Raw genomic sequence first — 22,750 nt, forward strand, 5'->3', positions numbered from 1 at the left:
GACATTACTCGATTTAAACGATGACTTTAAATTACAATAAAAAAAAGGAATTCAGTGGTCTAACCTAAAACAGGGAGGATGCAGAATTTCCTCCTAAAACAATGATATCAAAAAAATAAGTTGTTGAATATTTAATTTAGGGAATTAGCAATCTTTACATCACTCTAATAATCATCGATGACTAAATAAAAGCCAGCATAAGAGAGAAATTGAAATTTCTAACCTTTCAATCACATGCAGCCTAATTATCACGAAGAAAATAATTGAACTGATTTATATTAGGGAATAACAAAGTCCAGGAAGAAGCAAAAGATATACTCAACAGATCTTTTGAATTTCCTATGAATGACGATAATATTCAAGCAAATTATCAAGCAAACAATATTGGCTTTAAATAGACTGCATACTGCTTAGAGGAATTCTAGATGTGTGAAAATATGGCGAAAATACATTTTTAAATAATTGGTATGTTATAATCGACAATTCAAAATTGGCAAATTGAGTATTTTTTGTATTCAGATTGTCTCGCAAACAGTATTAGGTAAATGAAATGGACAAAATGGAATGTCGCAAATTGAATAGGAAAAGGTGAACTTGTAAGACGAAATATTAAAACAATCAAATTGAAATTAATTTATCAGTTCTATTTTGTTCGAACTCACCAGTCAGAGATTGTTTCGAGTCGTACATTTCAGCGACGAAGTTTTCCTCTTGGTATTCATACTCTTCAGAATTTTTTTTCAGTTCTTGGAGACCTTGAGAAAAGCCCTCAATATATGCTTCTGTTAGTTCAAAAGGAGAGGCTTGTATATTTGCTATCAAAGGTAGGAGGAAAAGCAGATTGCCTTTCATAAACATGTTTCGCCGATTCTGAAAAAAGTACAGTGATTCATTTTCCGCGATATTCCGTTTGAAGAAAGACAAATGCATTGTTATTGAACATGTTAGAACATCAATCAAGTGCTTATATTTTAACCAATTTATTTTAACAACTCATATTTGATATACTCAGTTCAGTATTAACGAGATTGTTCGCTTGTATGGTAAATTCAAGGTGGAATGTGTAGGTACTGAGAATTTATGAGTCATTTTGCCTTGAGTGGAGAATGAATAGGAAAAATCATATAACAAGCATTCCGTGTTACAGTTATATCTGCAATAAACAATGGAGTTTTTTCAAATCACTTTCTCCAACTTCATATACAGTGTGGTCACATCGTGCTCCAATTAAAAGTTTCAGCGGCAGCGAACTATCCAAAAGTGTTCCATAAAAAAGTTTTAGATATAAATGCATAGGGTATATTTACCAATATACCGTTTAGATTCGTCGCTCATCAAAATTAAAAGTTATTCTATTCCTATTTCCATGTTCATATTCCTTCTGAAATATACATTTCAAAGCTATAGGAGTTTGTGGTATTCAGACAAAAAGCTGTTCTATTCAACCATTCTAATTCTTGAAGAAACCTTAGTTAATAATAATTCTTTATTGGTGTGATGACAATAAAAATGTTTACACAAGTCAGGAAAGGATATATAGTAATACAAAGTACAAAAAAACTTGTAAATACTACAGTTCACAAATCTTTGTAAAATCAGCATTTAAAAATTCGTTAAAATCGTGAAAGGCACCCCTGAGTAACAGTTGCTTAATTTGGACCTTAAATGTGTTCAAATGTGCATTCTTAATCGATTCGGGTAGAGCATTGAAAAATTTTGGAGCATAGTAGTTGATTCCATTGCGACTCTCTGATAATCTATGTATATGTTTTTGGAACTTCTGGTGTGGTGATTATGTATGTCAGAGTGACTTGTGTATTTATGTAAGTTGGTTTGAATATATATAAGGCACTGGAAAATGTAAGAGCTGGGAACTGTAAGTATTTGTAGAACTTTGAAGGAGTTCTTGCAGTCATCTCTGTACTTCAAGCCTGACAGTACCCTTATAGATTTTCTTTGCATGCCGAAGACTTCTGCAGCGTGTGGAGAGTGTCCCCAAGAAATGATTGCGTATGATAAAGAGGAATGGATAAATGCATGATAAGCGGAGAGAAGTGTGGCGTTGTTCACTGTTTGAGATAGGGTGCGTATTAGATGGATGTGAGAAGATAGTTTTTTGCAGATGTTTTCTCTGTGATGATGCCATGACAATTTAGTGTCTATATAGATTCCTAGGAATTTCACCGACTCTGAGCAAGAGAAATTTTCGGTGTTTCGTAAAGAGAGTATGATATTTTCAGTTTTGCTGTCGTTTACCTTCAGTTTGTTTGCTAGAAACCACTCATGTATGATAGAATTAGAGTCATCTACTGTTTGCTTAAGTCTGTTTGGATTTCTGTCAGAATGGATCACAGTCGTGTCATCTGCGTAGAGTACACATTTGGATTGTGGTGAAGCGAGTGGCAGGTCATTAATAAAGATAAGAAAGAGAATAGGTCCCAATATGGAGCCTTGAGGAACACCATACGTAGTAGGTCTAGAGTTTGATGTGGTGTTTTCAATCTTGACATATTGAGTTCGGTCTGTTAAATATGATCGAATCATTTCAATACTATTCTGGTGAAAGTTATATGAGTTTAATTTCTCCAAAAGAATATTAGGAGAGATGCAATCGAAGGCCGATATGAGTGTACTCGTTGTTTTCAAAGGCTCTAGTTACAAATTCTATCAGTTTATTGATGGCGTGTGTTGTGGAAAGTCTGGATCTGGATAGAAAGCATGAATATTATTTAATAAAATTTGAGTCGCAATTTTTAGTGGGGGTTTAGTGGGGGTTGAGCAAACCGGCCATCGGATGCCTGCTTCCACGTAGCCCCGCTGGATACATGAATGACAGAATCACTTGTGGTTCTGCTATTCCCTAACTGAATGGCATCCCAACGATGTCTTAATCCTAAGGTGTGTGTATCCGTGCCGAGAGAATGAATGACACAGAGCCTATCAGCTGTATCTACGGAACCTTCGAGATACCGCGCGCCCTCTCGTCGTAACATCGCCTTGTCACGGTAATACGGGGTTCTGCCGTAATTGACTTTCTTTCTCTAGCTACTCGTGGGACTTCGATAGATATAGTAAACTTAAAAATTCTTTCTGACGCTGAGTTTAATGTCTAGCTTACAACTCCAACTGACCTCTCTGTAAATTTAGATCAGGAGCGAGAGCTTCTCAACTCTCCAAATATTGATCCAATAACTGAACCTAAAAAAAGGTTTGGTGGTGCAGCCAGGAAACGACTTAGTCGTCTCCTCAAGAGCTGGATACCTTATTAATCCGCCTTGCACCACATTCTTGAGCGGCGTACGTAGAATCTGTCTCAGGTGGAGGAACAAACCTCCCATGAGCAGGTTAGCAAACGGTTGTGCTCAACTGATGATTCACCAAAACCAGAGGCGAAAAAGCCCTGCACGGTTGAATCTAAGGCAGGTGTAGCTGATATGCAAAAACCCTCATATGGAAAGATTGTCGCGGATATCAAGGTGGGAATCTTGCATCTTGATTATCCGACTTCCTCATTAACGATGAAACAACAGAGCATATACTTTGTGCCTGCCCCGCTGGGGACCGAATAAAGTTTTTAGTGTTTGGCAGATCCGTACTCTCACCATCTGACCTGAAAGATCACTCACCAGATGAACGCCGAAAATGTAAATTTTTCTAAATATAACTAAGCAGCCAACTAGAGTTAAGCATCTCCCCACTTTCGAATTTGTGGTTTTGACAACTAATTCAGGATCCATTGGTGGTTGGAGAAATCCATAACTAGGTTTTTGGATCAATAGTTATAATGATGGTATGTTATAATAGTTGAATAGTTAATGTTTTAGTATTGTTATTGATAATTCAGGTAAAATTTGTTATTTCAGGTACCTACTACTCGTACCAAAAATCATATTAACTGTATTTTTGTATATTTAAGGACTTGTTCGTCAAATGCATGACAAAATGGTTCAACAAACCGAAATCGGTCACAACAAATAAAAAACTCAGCAGAAATCAGACAAAAGTAATTTTCTTTATCGTATATTCAATATGAATTTCCAAAAAATAAATAGGGTTTTTTTCTGATTAACTCGGCCATTACCATCGTCCATATATGGACGATGCCATTACTAGATGAAAATTCATAGTAATTTGACAAAACAACACCTTACGATTTGATCCTGAGTAACATATTCACTACGATAAAGCTATTGTGATACCAAAACATGTGATATTTTTTAAAATAGTTTGTGAAGATCAAATCATAAGGTGTAGTGTGTGAAAATGAATAAGTCATCAATCGAACAAGTCATCACCTCAGTGTTTCAGTATTGACATTCGATGATATAATCGATGATCACTATAATGGTAAAGCAACATTTGGTATCGAGTAAACTTGTAGTAAACTTCTGAATTTTTGTTTCAATATTTTTTCAGTTTTTCGATAGGGTTACCAAAGTTTCACTCTTCATTCCTGGATATAGATTGTCAGTGAAATCATTTCGATAGTTTTTGTTTCTGTACATACCTTTTTGTTAATTTTAATTGGCGTTGAACGTTACACTGTAAACTTCACTGCAGTTTTTTTTGTTATTAGAACTCGTAAGAACGTTCAGTTCATTGTGAATAATTGTCGATGCAAGTAACTAGATTTATGTAAATCGTTCCTAGGGCCAAGCCCACCACTCCATTGCGGGAAACTTTTATCTGACATTCTCGGTACGATTGTGGAGGTGATTTGCCGAAGAGATCAATGCCGATCATTATCATATCAGATCCTTGTGACCAGTAATTTTTGACAGTCCTTATTCTTGATCGATAATAATCTAGTCGGAAGTATTTCTAACTATTTAGAACAATATGGTTTGACGTAAATTTTCAGTAATAATTTCACGCCTTAACATAAACATTAATGGAATTCAGATAATGAATTTAGTATCGAAAATCGAAATATTATATTCTTTTTTACTTCTGTTCAAGTTCCTGTAGAGTCCTAATTTTTTTCGTCTTTTATTGTATCAAAGAAAATAAGGACACTTTTACTCGCAATTTGGATATTCATGGTTACGGAACAACAAAAATAAAACATTTTCATGTATATTCAGCAACAAGAAAAGTTAATTCAGAAAAATTTAAATATATAAGTAAATTGTCTTCATTTAAACACGAGTTGAAGAATATATTAATGGAAACATCTTTTTATGAATTTATGAAAATGCATACTCTGTGATGTGTGACATTTCGAAGTAAATTTCGAAATATTAATCTCTCACAACTATATACACAGTAGGATCTGTTAAACGTCTGTCGGAAAACAAATTCTACTCCCGCTAATACCACGCTGGATATTGAATTATATCGAAATTTATTTCAAAATGTTTATTTCCTTATACGTATGTATCTCTTCTCGATAGTTTTCACTTTTGGTTACTGATTTTCCATCATTAGAATGACTTGTTTGTTAACTAACTAGAGGCCTAAAATCGTTTCAGTTCATATAATTTCAGAAATACAAAATAAATGAAATATATTCTGGATATTTCTTGATATGTTCAATGAATACATTAGTTAATTGAAATAAATACAAGGGGTCCAATGGAAAACGATGAGATTTCATTTCAATAGATTCTGATGAAAACTGAATCTCAGGTTCAAAGTCTACAGACCTTTCTGGAATTTGGATGGGCTTGTTTCATGATTTTTGTTTTACAGTTCATATAGTAGTAATTTCAAATTGAAAAATAGTGCACTTTGTTTCAGCCCTTTAAATAGCGTTGGTTTTCCGTAATAAATTACTAGAAATCAAATTTTCTAGGCCCGTGACGTCACGGGCCTAGTCCCGTTTCTTGTTCGATTGACCAATAGGAACAATACAAATAATGAACATTGCCAAATTTCGAATTGATGGAGCGTACAAACAGTTTCTGATTCATTGGTGATTTGAAGTTAGATCACACTTACTTCCGACAACTAAATTTAAGGAGCAAGTGCAAGAAAAGCTTTGGAAGGGAAAATTAATTATACATGGGATCCAGATAACACAAAACGCAATAAAAACTTTTTTTTTCATATATCTCCGGCAGTAGACATTTTCATGTTGATATCACAGAAATTTTATTAACGGAAGTGTATATAAAAGTGTTAACGTTTAAATTAATGAAAAAATCATCCATATGAAATAAAATGTACTCGAAAACTATGGTTCTAAATATAATTTAACGAGCTCTATTATTAAATGGTTCTCGAAGGCTCATTAACCCTAATAAAATAAATCAATTATGCATTCATGCCACCCACCAAAAATAAGAAACTCAACGTATATTAGCCGTATTGCCACCCAGTTAGCTTTCTCTCTTGAATGTATGAGACAATGTACTGTTTTAAATGTGTCAAAACTTAGTATTTTTGTTAAAATAATTGGCACTTGACAACACCGCTGTAGACACGATCAATTTTATTGCTCAACAGACACGCGGCCAACTTTTGCTTCTCGAATTTTTCTTTTTTCTGCAAATATAAAGAGGTATTAGGGCCGATTAGGCTCGATAAATAAAATATACCCCTAACTCGATCAGTCTATAAGCAAACCAGTATAGTTTTCAATAGCACGAAACAAGCCTATTCGATTGTTTTTTCCGTTTGTCGTTGGGTGTGTTAATACTTCATGTTACTAGCCAGCAGATGTCACTTAAATCTCATTTCTGCCAAAATATGGAACCCGATCTAGTTTTTCCACTAGACTCTACAAGTAGGTCAATAAATTAAAAAAATTAACTCAAAACAATTATCAAAGCTTGTTTTCACATCACTGGACCAGAAATGCTCAACTCTTTTGCAACCATCTGTCTTTTATCATATCCGCAGCTTTTTCTCCTATCATGTAAGTTGGTGCTGCGGTATGGGCGGCCAGAGGTAGTGGAATTACGCTGGCGTCGGCGACTCGTAGATTCGAAACGCCGTAAACTTGCAATTTCGAATCGACTACTGCCTCCCGATCGTTTTGAGGGCCCATCTTGCAAGTGGAAGTCTGGTCGCCCATGGTTGCTGAAATTTGTCTAATGGCGCATGTCCAGTAGTCATCTGAGTCAAACATGAAATTCTGGCAACCTGTAAACGAGAAATGAATTTTTACATAATGAATTCTTTCTAATATTTTCGTAAAAAAACAAATAATACAGTTTATTGTTTGATTTTCACTATAAAGGGTTTTATAAAAACCACGACACGTGTTTCGCTATACAATAGCTTTCTCAAGCATAAACTAAAAGTTACTTCTAAATTACAATCATTTTATACTCTAACCCAGGTCTTCAAACTACGGCCTGCGGGCCAAATCCGGCCCGCCAGTGTCATCAATCCGGCCCGCGACAGCCAATGATTTACTGTCATCAATCTGGCCCGCGACAGCCAATGATTTCCTAATTGTTATTACTATTGCTGTTTTAAGTTGAAGAAGAAAACACAGAATGGTAATTAATCGGTTTTATTTACTTGCAAGGTAAAACTTAACAACAGAAATGATGACTAAGAAAACTTAACTTGAGTATCTAAGTTTAAGCATATTAATAACTTACAAATAATTGAAATGAATCACAGTAAAACAAAAACACAAACAAGATTTATGTAATTGTGATTTTCCACCGACAATACTTTGTAGCTATGGATCAATTTTACTTGTACCAATTATCAAAAGAGATTTAAGATGCTCATCGGTTAATTGAGATCTGTTAACATTCTTTGTGTACTTCATCTTGGAAAACGTTTTCTCACACAAGTAAGTAGTACCAAAAACAGAAAACAACCCACGAACAAATTTATGCAAATTATCAAATTGTTCTAGTGGAAGACTCTCATAAAATTCCAACAAATATGAATTTTAATATTTGTTCTTAAGCATATCACTGCACCGTAAATCAATAATTTCCATTTGGACTTCCGGAGCCAGGGTTTCAATGTCAGAATCAAAAGGATTTTGAAAAAGCTCAATTTCATTCGCAATGACATCAAAATCTGAAAAACGAGTATCAAAATTTATCTTCAAAGCACTCAAAGTTTCGATTTGCAAAATTGACGGGAAATTCAGTCTCTCTAGTGTGACTGAATATTTCACATGTTTCAAAATGTGTGAAACATTTTTTACGTAATTGCAATTGAAATAGTATCATTTTCTGCCTGAAGGATTTGATATTGGTGTATAAATCAGGGAGAAGCTGATTTTCTCCTTGCAATCTCAAAATCAGTTCGTTCATATGATTTGTCAAATCGACATAGAAGGCTAACTTCCACATCCATTCACTATTTTCTAAATCGGCATAAGGGCGCTGCTTCTCATTTAAAACATTTTCGATCTCTGCTCGAAGTTCAAAAAAGCGCTTAAGGACTTTTCCGCAACTAAGCCAGCGTACGGCAGTATGATATGGTAAATCATTTATATCCAAACATTTTCCGCACAAGGACTGTTGATGAATGATACAATGTAAGACTAATGGTTTTGAACCACCATCATTTTCTACAGCCTTTGACACAAGTGCAACCACTCCTTTATTTTTACCATACATATTTTTGCCTCCATCAGTTGTTATAGATTTCAAATTTCTCCATCGAAGGTTCTTTTTATTAATGGCATTTTCAACTCCCTTGAAAATATCTGCCCCAGTTGTGCCGTGAATACTATCAATACCAAGAAGTTCTTCAGACATTTCATAGCTTTTATCTATTCCGCGAATAAAAATCAACACCTGAGCAGTATCTGACACATCCGTTGACTTATCCAATGCTAGAGAAAACCACTCATGATGTCCATTTTTGTCAGACAGTTGAGATGATATATTTTCTGCGATGTCTTGCACCCTCCGAGCCACGGTGTTTGCTGACAAACTGACACTTTTAAATAAATTTACCTTTTCGGGGCATATTTCCTCGGCTACTGCAATCAAGCATTATTTTATTATTTCTCCATCGTTGAATGGTTTGCCACGTTTTCCGATTTCAAGAGCCACACGAAAGCTGGCGCGAGTTGCAGACTCTTGTTCAGTATTCGCTTTGGTAAACAAAGATTGCTGCGATTTAAGTCCGCGTTTCAAAGCTTCAAGTTTTTCCTTCCGCAAATTTTCTGTATACTTGGAGTAACTTTGAAGATGTTTGGAGTCATAGTGTCGTTAAATGCTATAGTCTTTGAGAACAGCTATGGTTTCATTACAAATTAAACATAGCGCCTTATTACTGGACTCAATCACAAAATACTGAAAGTTTCATTTTTCTTGGAATGTTCTGCATTCACTGTCGATTTTTCGCTTCTCTTCTATACTAACAAATCACACATAAAAACAATGAGTCAAATCAAAATACTTTTATTGACGGGTATTACTTTATTTCACAATAGACAGTTTCGCTTCCTTCGCCTTTCCTACGCAGACTAACTCGCAGTTGCGCCGCCAGTCTTTTTATATGCAATTATTACTGTCATCTCGAGGTGATCAGAATACACTAGCTAGAACCAGAACTTTCTCGAACCAACGCGGTAATTCCAAATATTTAATTACGCCTAATGCCACCTAGCTGAAAAAGATAGTACATAGTACCACATCTCGCCATTAGATGTCGTTAAGTGTCACAATACACAATAATAATTGAAATGCAAAAAAAAACGTGAGTTTGCTTAGGTCACGCAATTTGCAACTATCATAGTCTAGAAATATAGTTGAGGGCAGAAATTGGCCCTTGGAATAAACTGAAAAAATCATTATGGCCCGAAGGCTTCAAATTTTGGAGACCACTGCTCTAACCTGTCACCTACTCCTATGCCTAATGAATGCTACCTGGAAAGGTCAGGTATGAATTCATTAACTATATCAAATTTTTCGAAGTACTGTAAATATGCCTAATTATTTTTTTGTGGAAATGAACAGATTGAGTAATGGCGAGTCATCCAATTCAGTGTGATCGTTCATAAGATATTGAGAGTTTTTGAATTTGTTTATTTCCATACTCTACAACAGGTTAAGTTTCCAACCTTCCTTCTGCAAAGGGAGGGGCTTGTTTTCATGGTTGAACTCATGTCCCTCTGTGATTAAATGAGTGGCATATGTGGAATTTATGTTTCCATTCTGGAAACTATATTTGTGTTCCTTTATGCGGGCTTTGAAGGTCCTTCCAGTTTGACCTATATAAAACATCGGAAATGACCCACATGATAATTTATACACTTCCGATTTTTCAAAAATTGAACTTTTATCTTTATTATTCTTAATGTGCATGCCTAATTTGTTGTTGGTTTTGGAAGCAATATTTACACATTTGCTTTGCAGAAAATCTGAAATATTTGTAGTGGGTTGGCCTAAGTAGGTTAAGGTTCTATAACTTTTATCCTCTTCTCTTCGAATTGGGTAAACTTCTTTCAAAGCTTGACTGTATAACTTTTTTGATAATAAAAAATGTATTACACTGCTATCGTATTCGACTGAGTCTTTTGGATTTCCCAAAAGGCTCTGTAGTGTATAACTTGTTTTAAAAACCACCTTCATACCTAGTTCCTTGAAAATCTTTCCAAAGTTCTTCGTATATTGGTGGTGTGGTACTGATATGTATTTATCTTGGTTTTTGTCGTTTCTGAAAGTCGAGATTTCGTTCATTCTCAACCTAAACTTATTATGTCATCTGGAAAGTCTGGAATTTACGAAATTTAATGTAAGGGCTGTGATGCAAAATATTATGAACAGACAAAAAGATCTATTATAGTAGGATATAAGGAACACAGCACACTTGAAATATGGAAGACCTGAAAAATCAGCAGTCGCCCATCATATTTTGCAACAAAACCATTCCATAGACTTCAGTTCATTAAGATTGGTTATACAAGTTAACAACAGACAACTAGATGCCTATGAGACTGTAGAAATAAGTAAACATAATAATATTACGAAAAACGATGACGGACCAATACGAAATAGCATACTATATAGCTTGTTAAAATAATATTATTGGATTTACTGATTACTACATGACGACATATTGGAAAAATAAATTTAGATAGGCAATTGTGAAATTAATTTTTATAGAGCTGAAAATTGTTTTATATATAGCTATAACATTTGAACGTTACATAAGGACATATTGTAAAATAATGGATAAGGCAAATTGTAAAATTCATTCTGGTGTGATATACCTGTATGAGTGGTATACCTGTATGGTATACCTATATAGTATAAATACGTTAGCTTAGGAAAGTTTTCAGTTTAATCTTCCTCTTGAAGATGATCACTTGGTGATCGAAACACGTGTCGAGGTGTTGAAAATAACAATTTGGTGGTGAGAAAAAACTCCAGTAATATTCATTACTACACCAAAAGTTCCAAACAGTGCATCATAAGTATTGAAATTATCCCCATTTTTTAAAATTTCTATTGCATCTCTACTCTTGTGTAGTAATTTTGAGTTTTATAATGTGAGCCTTCTTTGTTGAGAGCATGTTGTAGAAAATTCAACTTTATACAACTTTATCACTAGTTTTTTACCTCCTCCGTTTCTCTGGTATAAATAGATAAATATCGATCCTACGAAACCAAATTTGTAGAAGATTTCATTTCAAATGAGTTTGTTCATAACAATTTTTCTCGTAAAATAAATCTACACTTATAAATGCGTGTTTCTGCGTACTGGTAAGTACTAGGAAGCTAAAATTTGGTATATCTTCTTATGTTTTTGATGCGCACTAAGAAAGAATTTTCAAATATTCCAACTGGGGCTCTCTACGTCTGGGGATAGAAGGAGCGCATTTACATTGAAAATTACCTTTTCATCACTGTTTCTCTGTACCGCTATATTTTCGAGGGCTGACATTTTGAATGTAGGTTAGTTTCATGTTGTAGATGTGCAAAAAAAGTATATTTTGAAATATTCCAACTTGGCGTCCCCATCGGGAATAAAAGGGGCGCGTTTACATATGAAAATTATCTTTTCGTCACTGTTTTTTCATACCGCTATAGTTTGGGAGGCTGAAATTTCGTATGTAGGTTTGTTTTATGTTGTAGATGTGCAATAACAAAGGATTTTTTTAAATTTTAACTGGAGCGCCAGCCACGGGGAAAAAGGTGTGTTCATAAAATAAAGTTACTTTTTCAACACTGCTTCTCCATACCATTAAATTAGTGGTGTGTGAATTTATGTTAAGTATCAGTATTGCACCTTTGCGGAGCCGGGGTGGGTGGCTAGTTGAAAATAAACGGATTGTTTAATAAAAAATAACCCCCTCTATTCGGGTATAAATCGAAAAATATCGGTCCTAAGAAAATTGATGGCAACCAAAATTGTTTGTAATATTTGTTTTTCGTGCAAAATTGAAAATGAACGAGTTAGTCAACAAACAAAAATCGACCCTAGAATTTAAGATGGCGGATGACGTAACCGGTGTGTTACTTCGGGAACTTGAGTTTAGACTAGTCATTAATCTCCCTGCAAAGAATTCCGAAATGAAATTGCCAATAAAAATTTTTGCGTTGTCAAATCCCAATTCGATATGGCTAATGGTCATGAAAATGATTCTCCATCGATTTTCCATGTTACGTGGCTTACCCCTCACAAATTTGACACTTTCAAAACATGAATCATTTGAATTGAAGAGGTTATACAGGGTGTTTGATAGCTGGGTGCAAACCTTTAAGGGGGTAATACACTAGCCCATGTAGAACATATTCATACAAACATTTTTATTTTTTAGCGCGTTTTTGATTTTTAAGGGAACTTTAACGATTTTTAGTACAAAAACCCAAAATTGGTCGATCAAATGCTAATAACTTCGAATCTTAACAGAATTGTCCGGTTTTTTTAATTTATTTTAGTAGTCTCATGTGTCCCCAATCGTACTAAAGTAGTTTGAAGCACCATTGTGTTCAAAAAAGTTATGTACAGAGCATTTAAACTTTACAAAAAAAGAAAGAAAATAAAAAATCTGACCTTTGATGCCAATTAAAAAAATTAATAAAGTACATACAGGTGTTCAGACACCTTTGAAAACATGCTTAGTTATTGCTCTTTCGTTTGAGGTATCATTTACCTAGCTAAGTCTTAAACTTTTTTAATTAGGGTACCTGAACCAGTTAAAGGTCGTAAATATGGATATTTGAAAAATTAAAAAAAAAGTAATTTAAATGAAATTCAGCTCAAAAACCTTTAAACGAAAATCCTAAAGCAATATGCGATATTATTTTTAGATTTACATGAAATAATAAGAAACTTAGTCCAACTTGAAAGAAGAGAAAACTGAACAAAGGCCGGTACCGGTGGCATTTTACAACAAAGAATTTGACCTGAAGCTAGTCATTAATTGGAATGCATTCTGTTGTTATGATTTAGACCTTATGCTAGAGCCATACACTTGCTTTTGAGTTTATCAATTTTTAGGTACCTGAGTTGAGTAATCATCTTGGACCCCTCGCCGGGTCGGTTTGGTTGGCCAAACAAGTTCTCTAGTCACTTCTTTGCCCTTTCGAGTTGCGAGTAGACGTTGGTTTTGTGTTCCCCATTTTTGTAATTCACCATGTTCAGTTGTAGCCTTTCGCTCCTGCAGGTGTTGTTTATTTTGGACTATCGAACTTTTTGTTGTGTGTGCTGCCATGGCTGAGTTTACGAGTCATGAACAAGCCGATATAATTTTTATGTATGGCAGAGCTGATGGTAACGCATCTCTGGCACGACGTTTGTACCAAGAACGTTACCCGAACTGCAGGTAAATTAATTTCTAATTGTAGCGGTAGTTAAATTTTGCCATTTTCACTTTCAAAAGACGTTAAAAATGAGTTATTTTATTGCAGGGTGCCTAACGTCCGTGTGTTTTCCAACACATATCGTAGGCTGTCTGAATCTGGTAGTCATGAAACAGGAAATGCAAACGAAAGTAACCACAACTGAAGTACGAAATCGTTGTAGAAAGTGTATACGTAATGGTGGAGGACATTTTGAACACCAACAATAAATTTTTACAGTACAAAACATTTTTTTCTTTAATTCCACAAAAATCCATATTTACGACCTTTAACTGGTTCAGGTACCCTAATTAAAAAAGTTTAAGACTTAGCTAGGTAAATGATACCTCAAACGAAAGAGCAATAACTAAGCATGTTTTCAAAGGTGTCTGAACACCTGTATGTACTTTATTATTTTTTTCAATTGGCATCAAAGGTCAGATTTTTTATTTTCTTTCTTTTTTTGTAAAGTTTAAATGCTCTGTACATAACTTTTTTGGACACAATGGTGCTTCAAACTACTTTAGACGATTGGGGACACATAAGACTACTAAAATAAATTAAAGTTCCCTTAAAAATAAAAAACGCGCTAGAAAATAAAAATGTTTGTATGAAAATGTTCTACATGGGCTAGTGTATCACCCCCTTAAAGGTTTGCACCCAGCTACCAAACACCCTGTATATTTAGGAGTGATTAATATTTGGGAAAGTTTTTGGTTTTCTACTACTCCATCTTTGGAAGATTCCCTCATTTTTTGTATCAAGATGGAGTAGTAGAAAGTTAAAAACTTTCTTTCCAAAAATTGATAAAACAGTCGTACCTGGTATTGACAAATTAGCTAGGGTGGCTCCGTATTTCTGCAGAGACGGACTTCTGAAAATCTTTTGTGCCCCACGTATTGCTTGAACCAACGTTTTTATGTCTTGGTTTTCAGAATCGGTGAGAAAGCGCGAATAGAACTTCGGCCAGTGATACGGGTTCGTTGATTTCAGTTTCACGAAGCCATGCGATTTTGGGTGCAGCAATATAGGAAGAACCTGAAAATTAAGAAAATGGCTTATGTAGATTTCATAAAGGCACTCCAATATTTTGTTTTCAGGAATAAAAATTTGAGTTTAATGAATTCATTTCAATTTTATATACATGCTATTTTTCAGCTATTTCGTCAACGATGAGACCTAAAAGATCGATTGAATTGGACAATAGTTTCCTATTTTGAGTAACTAAAATAATATCTTTTTAGATACTCTCGATCTAGTGTTTGTTTTTGAAATATTTGCCAAAAACTGAAACTGTCAAAGTTCGTGCTAGGGCTCTAGTTCCTCCATTTCGAATGATTTGAAGAAAAGTAAAGGAGCTTTCAATACTGTTCTGTATTTGTTATAATCTGATATAAACCAATTTGCGATGCAACGTTTCGTTTATTAAATTTCATCATCAACTTTTTTCAGTACATATTTAAAATTTAACTTTTAAATTCCATCAAATCAATATGAATGATATTAACATGATAGTCAACTCCATAATAACGAATGCCCCTGGATCAGATAAAATATCTACCAAAATGATCAAAATATGTATCTCTTACTTAACTCCAGTTCTAACATATTTAGTTAACAAATGCCTTGGAACTAGTATCTTCCCGGAACTATGGAGACAATCTATGATTTTTCCTATAAACAAAATGTCTAAACCTTTGACATCAAATGATTTGAGGCCCATAAATATAGTACCGGCAATATAAAAAATTGTAGAAAAGGCAGCCTACAGTCAGATATACCGTTATGTCTCTGATAATAACATTCTGCCTGAACACCAATCTGGTTTTCGGAAAAATCACAGTACTTCTAGTGCTCTGGTGAAAATGACCGACGATATTTTTTCAGCCACCGATAATGAAAAGGCCACTCTTTTCTCGTCTTTCGATTACAGTAAGTCTTTCGCCACCATGAGTCACAATCTGACGTACGCTAAACTTGGTTTCTTTGGTTTCAGTATGAAGGCATGTGAATTTATTAGTTTATTCAAAAAAAAAATAGAAAGCAACGTGTTATGATTAAGGGTAGTCAGTCTGATAATATGAGTGTATATCATGGAGCCCCGCAATGTTTAATTCTCTTTATTATCTACACATCTGACTTCTCCAAGGTTCTTGAGTTATTCAACATCCATGCATATGCAGACGACACTAACTTGTACTACTCCGATTAAGCATATCAGCTTATTGATCACGAAACATTGCTCAATAATGATATAAAAAATCTTGTTCAGACTTCGCAGCAACACTGTTTAAACCTTAATCCTAGTAAAAGTAAATCTTTAATAATTTTTGGAAAAGCCAAAGATCGTGGAAGGTCCATAGATAATATCTATTTGTATATTGATTGTCATTCTGTGGAATTGACTGACAAAATAAAATGTTTAGGACTTCATATAGACTACAACCTCAGATTTGTTCATCAAGTCAATACTCTCATTCAAAGGTCGTACGGAACTCTGAAACATCTGTATTCAAACAGACATTATCTTAGTAGGTCTCTCAAAATTACCCTTTCAGACGTATTGATTCTATCTATGTTTAATTATTGCGATGTCCCTTGTATCGATTCCATAACTTCTCCAAGAATTCAGAAAGTACAGACTAATATTCAGACCAATATTCAACTTGAATTATAGAGATTATGTTACCCCTTTAATCAATCAACTGAATTAGTTAAAAATGTAAAACAGAAGAGAATTGCATTTCGCCTGTTTCATTCACAAACTGATAAAAAAGAACAACCCACTTATTTGGTAAATAAACTCCTTCCCAGACATCAGATACCCTCAAGAAACCTTAGATTTACCAATAATTCTGAAATGCCGAATCATAACAGCACTATCTATAAACGATCCTTGACTTATCATGCTGCAACAATGTTTAATTCATTCAGTGAATCATTGAAAAATTAATCACTACCGCTATTCAAAAGTAAACCTAAAACTGAATTGCTCAGTCAACAGTGATCCAAACATAAACATTTGTATTTCATTTTACTATTGTCCAGAATTTGCCATTTATTTTGTGTAATGTTTCTTTTTTTTCAAACGTGGTTGAGTGGAAGAACAGCGCTCTGCTAAACTCCGCCGCGTTGAATGAAGACCATTTATTGTTATTATTATTATATCTGAATTTAATATAACAGTGGCTACAAAAATCGAAGAGGTCGTTATTTTTCAAAATAAGGTTGAAGGTGAAACCTAATGAGTGAAACGTCTCATTGCACATTGGTTTAAATCAGATTATAACAAATATGAAACAGTAAGTTCCTTTGCCTATTTTCTAAATCATTCCAAACGAAGGCGGTAAAAGAACGAAATTTCAGGAATATTGGAAGAAGAACAACTGATATTCTTGATCAAAAAAGAAATTATGTCAACTCTCCAAAATGGGGTGCTTTTATCCAATTTAACCCGACCTTGTAGGTCTTACCGTTTCCGAGATAGCGATGGTGGGATCAGCTATAAAAACGGCCTGTATATATCGAGTTCTGATCATGATGAAAATGTATTTAATTCATACATGTCTCATGATTCATCACAAGGTTTCTTAAACTTGGAAGATATGAGCTAATGTTTTCTACAATGTCATTACATTTAACAAAAAAAGAGTTGAATATCATTCTTTGGTTAACAATTTTATGATAGCTTCTCTTTATTTTCGTTCACCTGCCTGCTTCTTTCTGAAATGTGGGGTAGTCCATCATAATGACTCATACTTGTCTTCCACAATACTATAGCAAAAATTTCAAATTGATAACTTTCACCGTTATCACGATATGTGATAATATCGTTGGGTTAGTTATTCCATGTTTCGAAAATACAATCCACCAAAAAATATTGTCTCTGCCTCGTTGCGAATTTTTTAATTTGAGTGTGTGACCACTTAACCGCGAATCATTGTTGAAAACAAAAAGTTCTTTCTGATTCGCATAGTTATCCTTAGCTATACGGAAAGATATGATGAGGTCCCCACGGAGTCGACGTTGGTCGAAAGCTAGCAGTTGTGTCATCCTCAGTTTTTCGGGATAGGTTGGACGCACTTCACCAAAAGTCATACTTGTGGCTCGAAACTACATTCTCCAACAAGTCCCTATCGCGCACCAGAACAGGACACCACACTGGACCTGCATACTCCATGATTGGACGAACGTAGGTTTTGTTGAGTTTTATGGAACTTGAATATGATAGATGGAGAAACTTTTTGCGGATGAGGTAAATCAGTGTGTTTGCGCGTTTGCATGTAGATATTATATGTTTAGACCAAGTTAAGTCGGTATTAATAGTCACTCCCAAGTCTACATGTGAGGACACTGTACGTAACGATTGGCCGCTTATTGTGTACGTATGGAGTGGATTGTTCTTTCCTTGATGAAGTACAACGCATTTGTAGACGTTAAGAGGTAGAAGCCAATCCTCGCACCACTGACTAATCGAGTTGAGGTCTTCTTGAAGGAAATGATGTTCGACTAAGGCATTTCCATACAGTTTAGTATCATCGGCATAAAACGACTTGCTGGACTTTATGTGAAGAGCAAGATCACTTGCATAAACAACGAAGAGGAGCGGGCCAAGAACAGATCCCTGGGGAACTCCACTTGTGAATTAGTATCCTTAAAAATGGAAATTGACTTGCTGTGAAATTTTCGATCACATGCCCTTTTCAGACTCACAGGGGGGTCAAGTTTTCGTTGGAATACCCTGTGTCTTCTTTATATACGATCCGAACTTTTCAGCACTTCAGGAAAATCCTTAAGGCGCTCTCAGAGCGGTGCCTGTGCGAAAGTAGCGATTCACATTGGATTTGAGTCTCTTGATATTAAATCCATTTGGAACAACGTTCGCAGGAAGTTTATTCCACGTAAACGCAGTTCTCCAAATGAAAGGGTTACATAACAGTGAAGTTCGGGGTGTACTGAGTTGAACCTCAAAACGATGAGCAGCCACAGTCCGTCGCGTATTTCTGATATGTACCGTTCTTGGTGGAATCAAATATGCCAAGTCACTTGAACATCTCCCGTGTAAGTATCTATAGAAGAGAGGCAAATCTCCAACCATTCTTCGATGTTTCAGGCTATCAAGGTTTCACGTGATGTTCGCATCTCCAATCAGGGGTATGGCTCTTTTCTGGATGGAATCCAGCAACTTCAGGGTATGCTTGGGGGCAGAGCTCCATACATGAGAACAATATTCCAAAGAAGATCTGAACTGAGCTTTATAAAGCATCAAAAGTTGCTGAGATATGTATAGTTTTCTAGTTCGAAACAGTGTTCCAAGCTTTTGAGAAGCAGCCTTTGCAAGTACAGCGACATTATTGTGCCAAAACATATTGGTGTGCATTTTGACCCCCAACAAACCAAGCAGAAAGTGGAATTATCATTATTATTCGGAGACATTTATTTTCTTGGAGAAAAATGATGCCTGGGTTTTTGTATCATTAAATTGAATCTGGTTACTTTCACCCAGATTCTAAATCACTTCTAGATCCTCATCAACATATGCAAACTCCTGCTGCCGGTGAAGATGTGCCTCCGTAGTTGATGTCCCGGAATCCACATGAAATGACGAGACAAGTGTGCTGTCGTCAGCAAAGCAAAATATTTGATTCTTGGTTTTTTCCAATAAGTCGTTGATGTACAATAAAAAGAGGGTTGGAGACAATATGGATCCCTGAGGAACACCAGCGTTGATGCTGAAAGTATTCGAGAGATATCCATCGACGGCCACTTGCAGGGAACGTTCTTTCAGGAAACTGAAGTGCCGTACACAGAAATTATCCGACAAGCTATAGCATCGAAGTTTGGCCAGCATACCCTTATGCCACACACGGTCAAATGCCTTAGAAATATCAAGCGCAGTAGCTGCATGTTTCTCGGTTGCGTTATTCCAAATATGGATGACATACGATAGAAGGTCGCCTGTTGATCTTTGTTTCCGAAATCCATATTGATGATCGCTCAAGATGTCGAAGCCTTCCAAATATTTGAGGATATGGTGGTTTATGACTTTCTCAATGTTTTTAATTTTACTGATAGCAAAACGACTGGTCCTTTTTGGGAATAGGCTGAACGCGAGCAATCTTCCAACAAGAAGGAAAAACTCCTACAGACTGTCTCAACACGTCGATTCTAAATGCTTAGTCTAGAATATTAAATTTTTTCTTTAGCCAGAAATAATGATATTAATTTTTTTATTGAATATGTGACATATTTCATATTCGAAATGTACATTATGAGAACGTATTTCTAGTAGGTCCCAACAAAACCTCAGGATTTACCGACTTTTTTTATATTTAAAAAGTTGAAGTCGCAGAAAGGTGAAAATCAGATTTCGACAATAAATGCTTTGATAACTGTTATTTTGAATGTGTAATTACCTGCAATACATATTTGTTCTCCAGTGGTTTCCATACTGCGTCATATATTTCTTGCGAAATGCTGAAAATTCTTTTGTAGACTGATCCTTTATCTGCACTGATTCCACCGCCGAATAGTAACAGTTCAATGTCTGGATGAGACGAATCGGACTCGGTAGATATATTGGTTTTCATAAACGCTAACGCTTCCATGCCTCCTGTTAGGAAAATAGTTGAAGAAAATACATTATATAAATAAAATATTGAATATAAATATTTCACATCGACCTTCTATCTGCCCAACAACTTTCATTTTCATTTTCTATCATGTAAAGATAGATAATGAGATATCAACTCCAGTCAATTCAGGGGCCCCACAAGGATTTATACTGGGACCGCTACTTTTCACGGTCTATACGCCATAGTTTCATAAGTATATATTAAATTGTGAAATTAATTTTTACGCTGACACCCAAATATTGAAGGAATTTTCTGAGACTGCTACACAATATGCATGTGGAAAGATAAATGAGGATCTCCAGAGAATACACGAAATTTCAGTAACATATTGTCTTGGCATCAACCCTCTGAAATTTAAGGACATGCTATTTGGAAAAAAATGGGGTCAAATCTCGCTGCAAATTGATGGAAACCCACTACTGTTCAGCGATTCAGAGAAAAGTTTTGGGGTAATTTTAGACACTGATATGAGATTTAATCAATTTAGCTGACTGTATTCAGTGTCCTGCTATCCTTAGTTCTGACAGTGGAAGTATTCAATTGATTGAAAACTCGTGTGGGCGTTTAATATATGGGTTACGAAGACGGGAACATGTGTCAATTCATCTATATGAATTTAGTTTGCTACCAATGGATACACGCAGGATTCTCCATTGCTGCAGCCTTTATCATAGAATCCTTACAATGAAGAAACCTTCATATTTGTATAACAAGGTGAAATTCAGACATGACCATCACAATATCAATGTACGTTATAAAATTGAGATTTCAATTTCGAAAGATAAAATCTCGTTGTTCAAATCATCATTTTTGTATAATACACCCATCCTTTACAATGCTATCCCCATTGAAATGAAACATGTGTCAATTCATTCTTTAAAAAAAATGAAACAGATTCTAGCTGATGGTTTAAACCTTGAATTTCTTAAAATGATTTATTACTGTGCTGATATCATCAGTGAATTTTGAATATCTAATATAATTATTATTACATTTCTGCGTCTAAATATATTTGCAGGTGCCACACAAAACTTAATTATTTATTGATTTTTCATCCTAGCGTTTGTTTTTTTCTTTTTTTACACGCTTTATTTTAGCTTCACCTGTATGTATGTATGTATGTATGTAGGTATGTTTGTTTGTATGTTGTTTGTGACTCTCAAGCTCTCTATTGACAGAATTATCGGCATTATTGCTTGATCTATTCACGGGCAGATGGCGCTGTAAGTAACCTCCTTGATAGGTTGTTCAACAAAAATCAAAATAAAAAACATATTTCAAGAATTATAAGTGTTAGCAAAATTCTGTACTACAGATAAAATATTTAGATATTTAAATATTTTCAATTACCCGTGATTCAGTACAGAAAAAAGTTTTGAACGTAACGGAAGATACATTTTAAAATCTAATTCGATTATTTGAAAGCAAACCAGAATATGGATTTCAATAATGAAAACTTTATCGAATAAATGAATAAAAAATTCATATACCTAAATATTTCCAAAAATCGAAAAATTATAATTAAGGTGCTTGACACACATATCACATATCAAATCAAAAGATTGATTCGAAAAATAAAATTATTCACTAAAAAAATATTTTGTCCATTAATATTTTGAATGAAACTTCAAATCAAAACATAAAGACTGAATTGTTTGTTGAAATTATTACTGCAAATTTTGTTTTACTTCGAAACAAATCTTACAACTGTCCGCCATCTATTGGAGACTTACTGCATCTCACAACTACTATAGAATTTAAGACCTCAAACTTTATGTTGTTTGAGAGGAATTTTACATTCGTGCGCCGTCTATTGAAGATTTATAATACTAGTAACAAAATAAAATTATTTTCGACAATAAATCGGACTAAAATGTGAAAAATAAATATAGTTGAAAAAATAAAAAAACACGCTTCTATAGCATATGAAACTAAAAAGTAAAAAAAAATACAGTTTTAAAAAACTAAAAAACACGCTTTTAGAGAACATGGAACTAAAAAGTTGAAAATATTTTTTTTAATAAGCTTGAAACAATAACAAACGAAAAATACTAGTATTATTATGAAAAAAAGCATGGGCGCTTTGTGTCATATTTTTGCCGTCGCTTTTTTCACAATAATACTAGTATTTTCCGTTCGTTATTATTTTGAGCCTATTAAAAAATATTTTCAACTTATTAGTTTGATTTTTTTCAGAAGCGTGTCTGTTACTTTTTTAAAACTTTCTCACTTTTTAGTTTCATATGATATGAAAGCGTGTTTTTTAGGTTTTTTTAAACTATATTTATTAATCTGACGCTTCATCTTCAGGCCAACTCAGTTTTTTTTATAACCCAAAAAAAATTACCCAGTATATATTAGCCTTTTTTAGTAACAACTTCACTGATGCATTACCAT

General features: G+C 34.6%; 1 protein-coding gene across 1 annotated transcript in view; it reads right to left on the reverse strand.

Annotated features, from left to right (window-relative positions):
- Positions 1 to 22,750, reverse strand: part of LOC111501935 (uncharacterized) — a 61,516-nt gene that overhangs the window by 8,089 nt on the left and 30,677 nt on the right. Inside the window, exons 6-10 of the mRNA XM_074174242.1 lie at positions 20,135 to 20,331; positions 14,540 to 14,756; positions 6,808 to 7,086; positions 3,603 to 3,610; positions 663 to 870 (exon numbers count right to left, since the gene is read on the reverse strand). Of these exons, the coding sequence (XP_074030343.1) occupies positions 663 to 870; positions 3,603 to 3,610; positions 6,808 to 7,086; positions 14,540 to 14,756; positions 20,135 to 20,331 (909 nt within the window). The remainder of the gene's footprint in view (positions 1 to 662; positions 871 to 3,602; positions 3,611 to 6,807; positions 7,087 to 14,539; positions 14,757 to 20,134; positions 20,332 to 22,750) is intronic.

This window comes from Leptinotarsa decemlineata, unplaced genomic scaffold, assembly GCF_025532065.1.
Source record: "Leptinotarsa decemlineata unplaced genomic scaffold, Ldec_3_MD MMD2_tig00000505_RagTag_RagTag, whole genome shotgun sequence".
In the NCBI taxonomy this organism is placed as follows: Eukaryota; Metazoa; Arthropoda; class Insecta; order Coleoptera; family Chrysomelidae; genus Leptinotarsa; species Leptinotarsa decemlineata.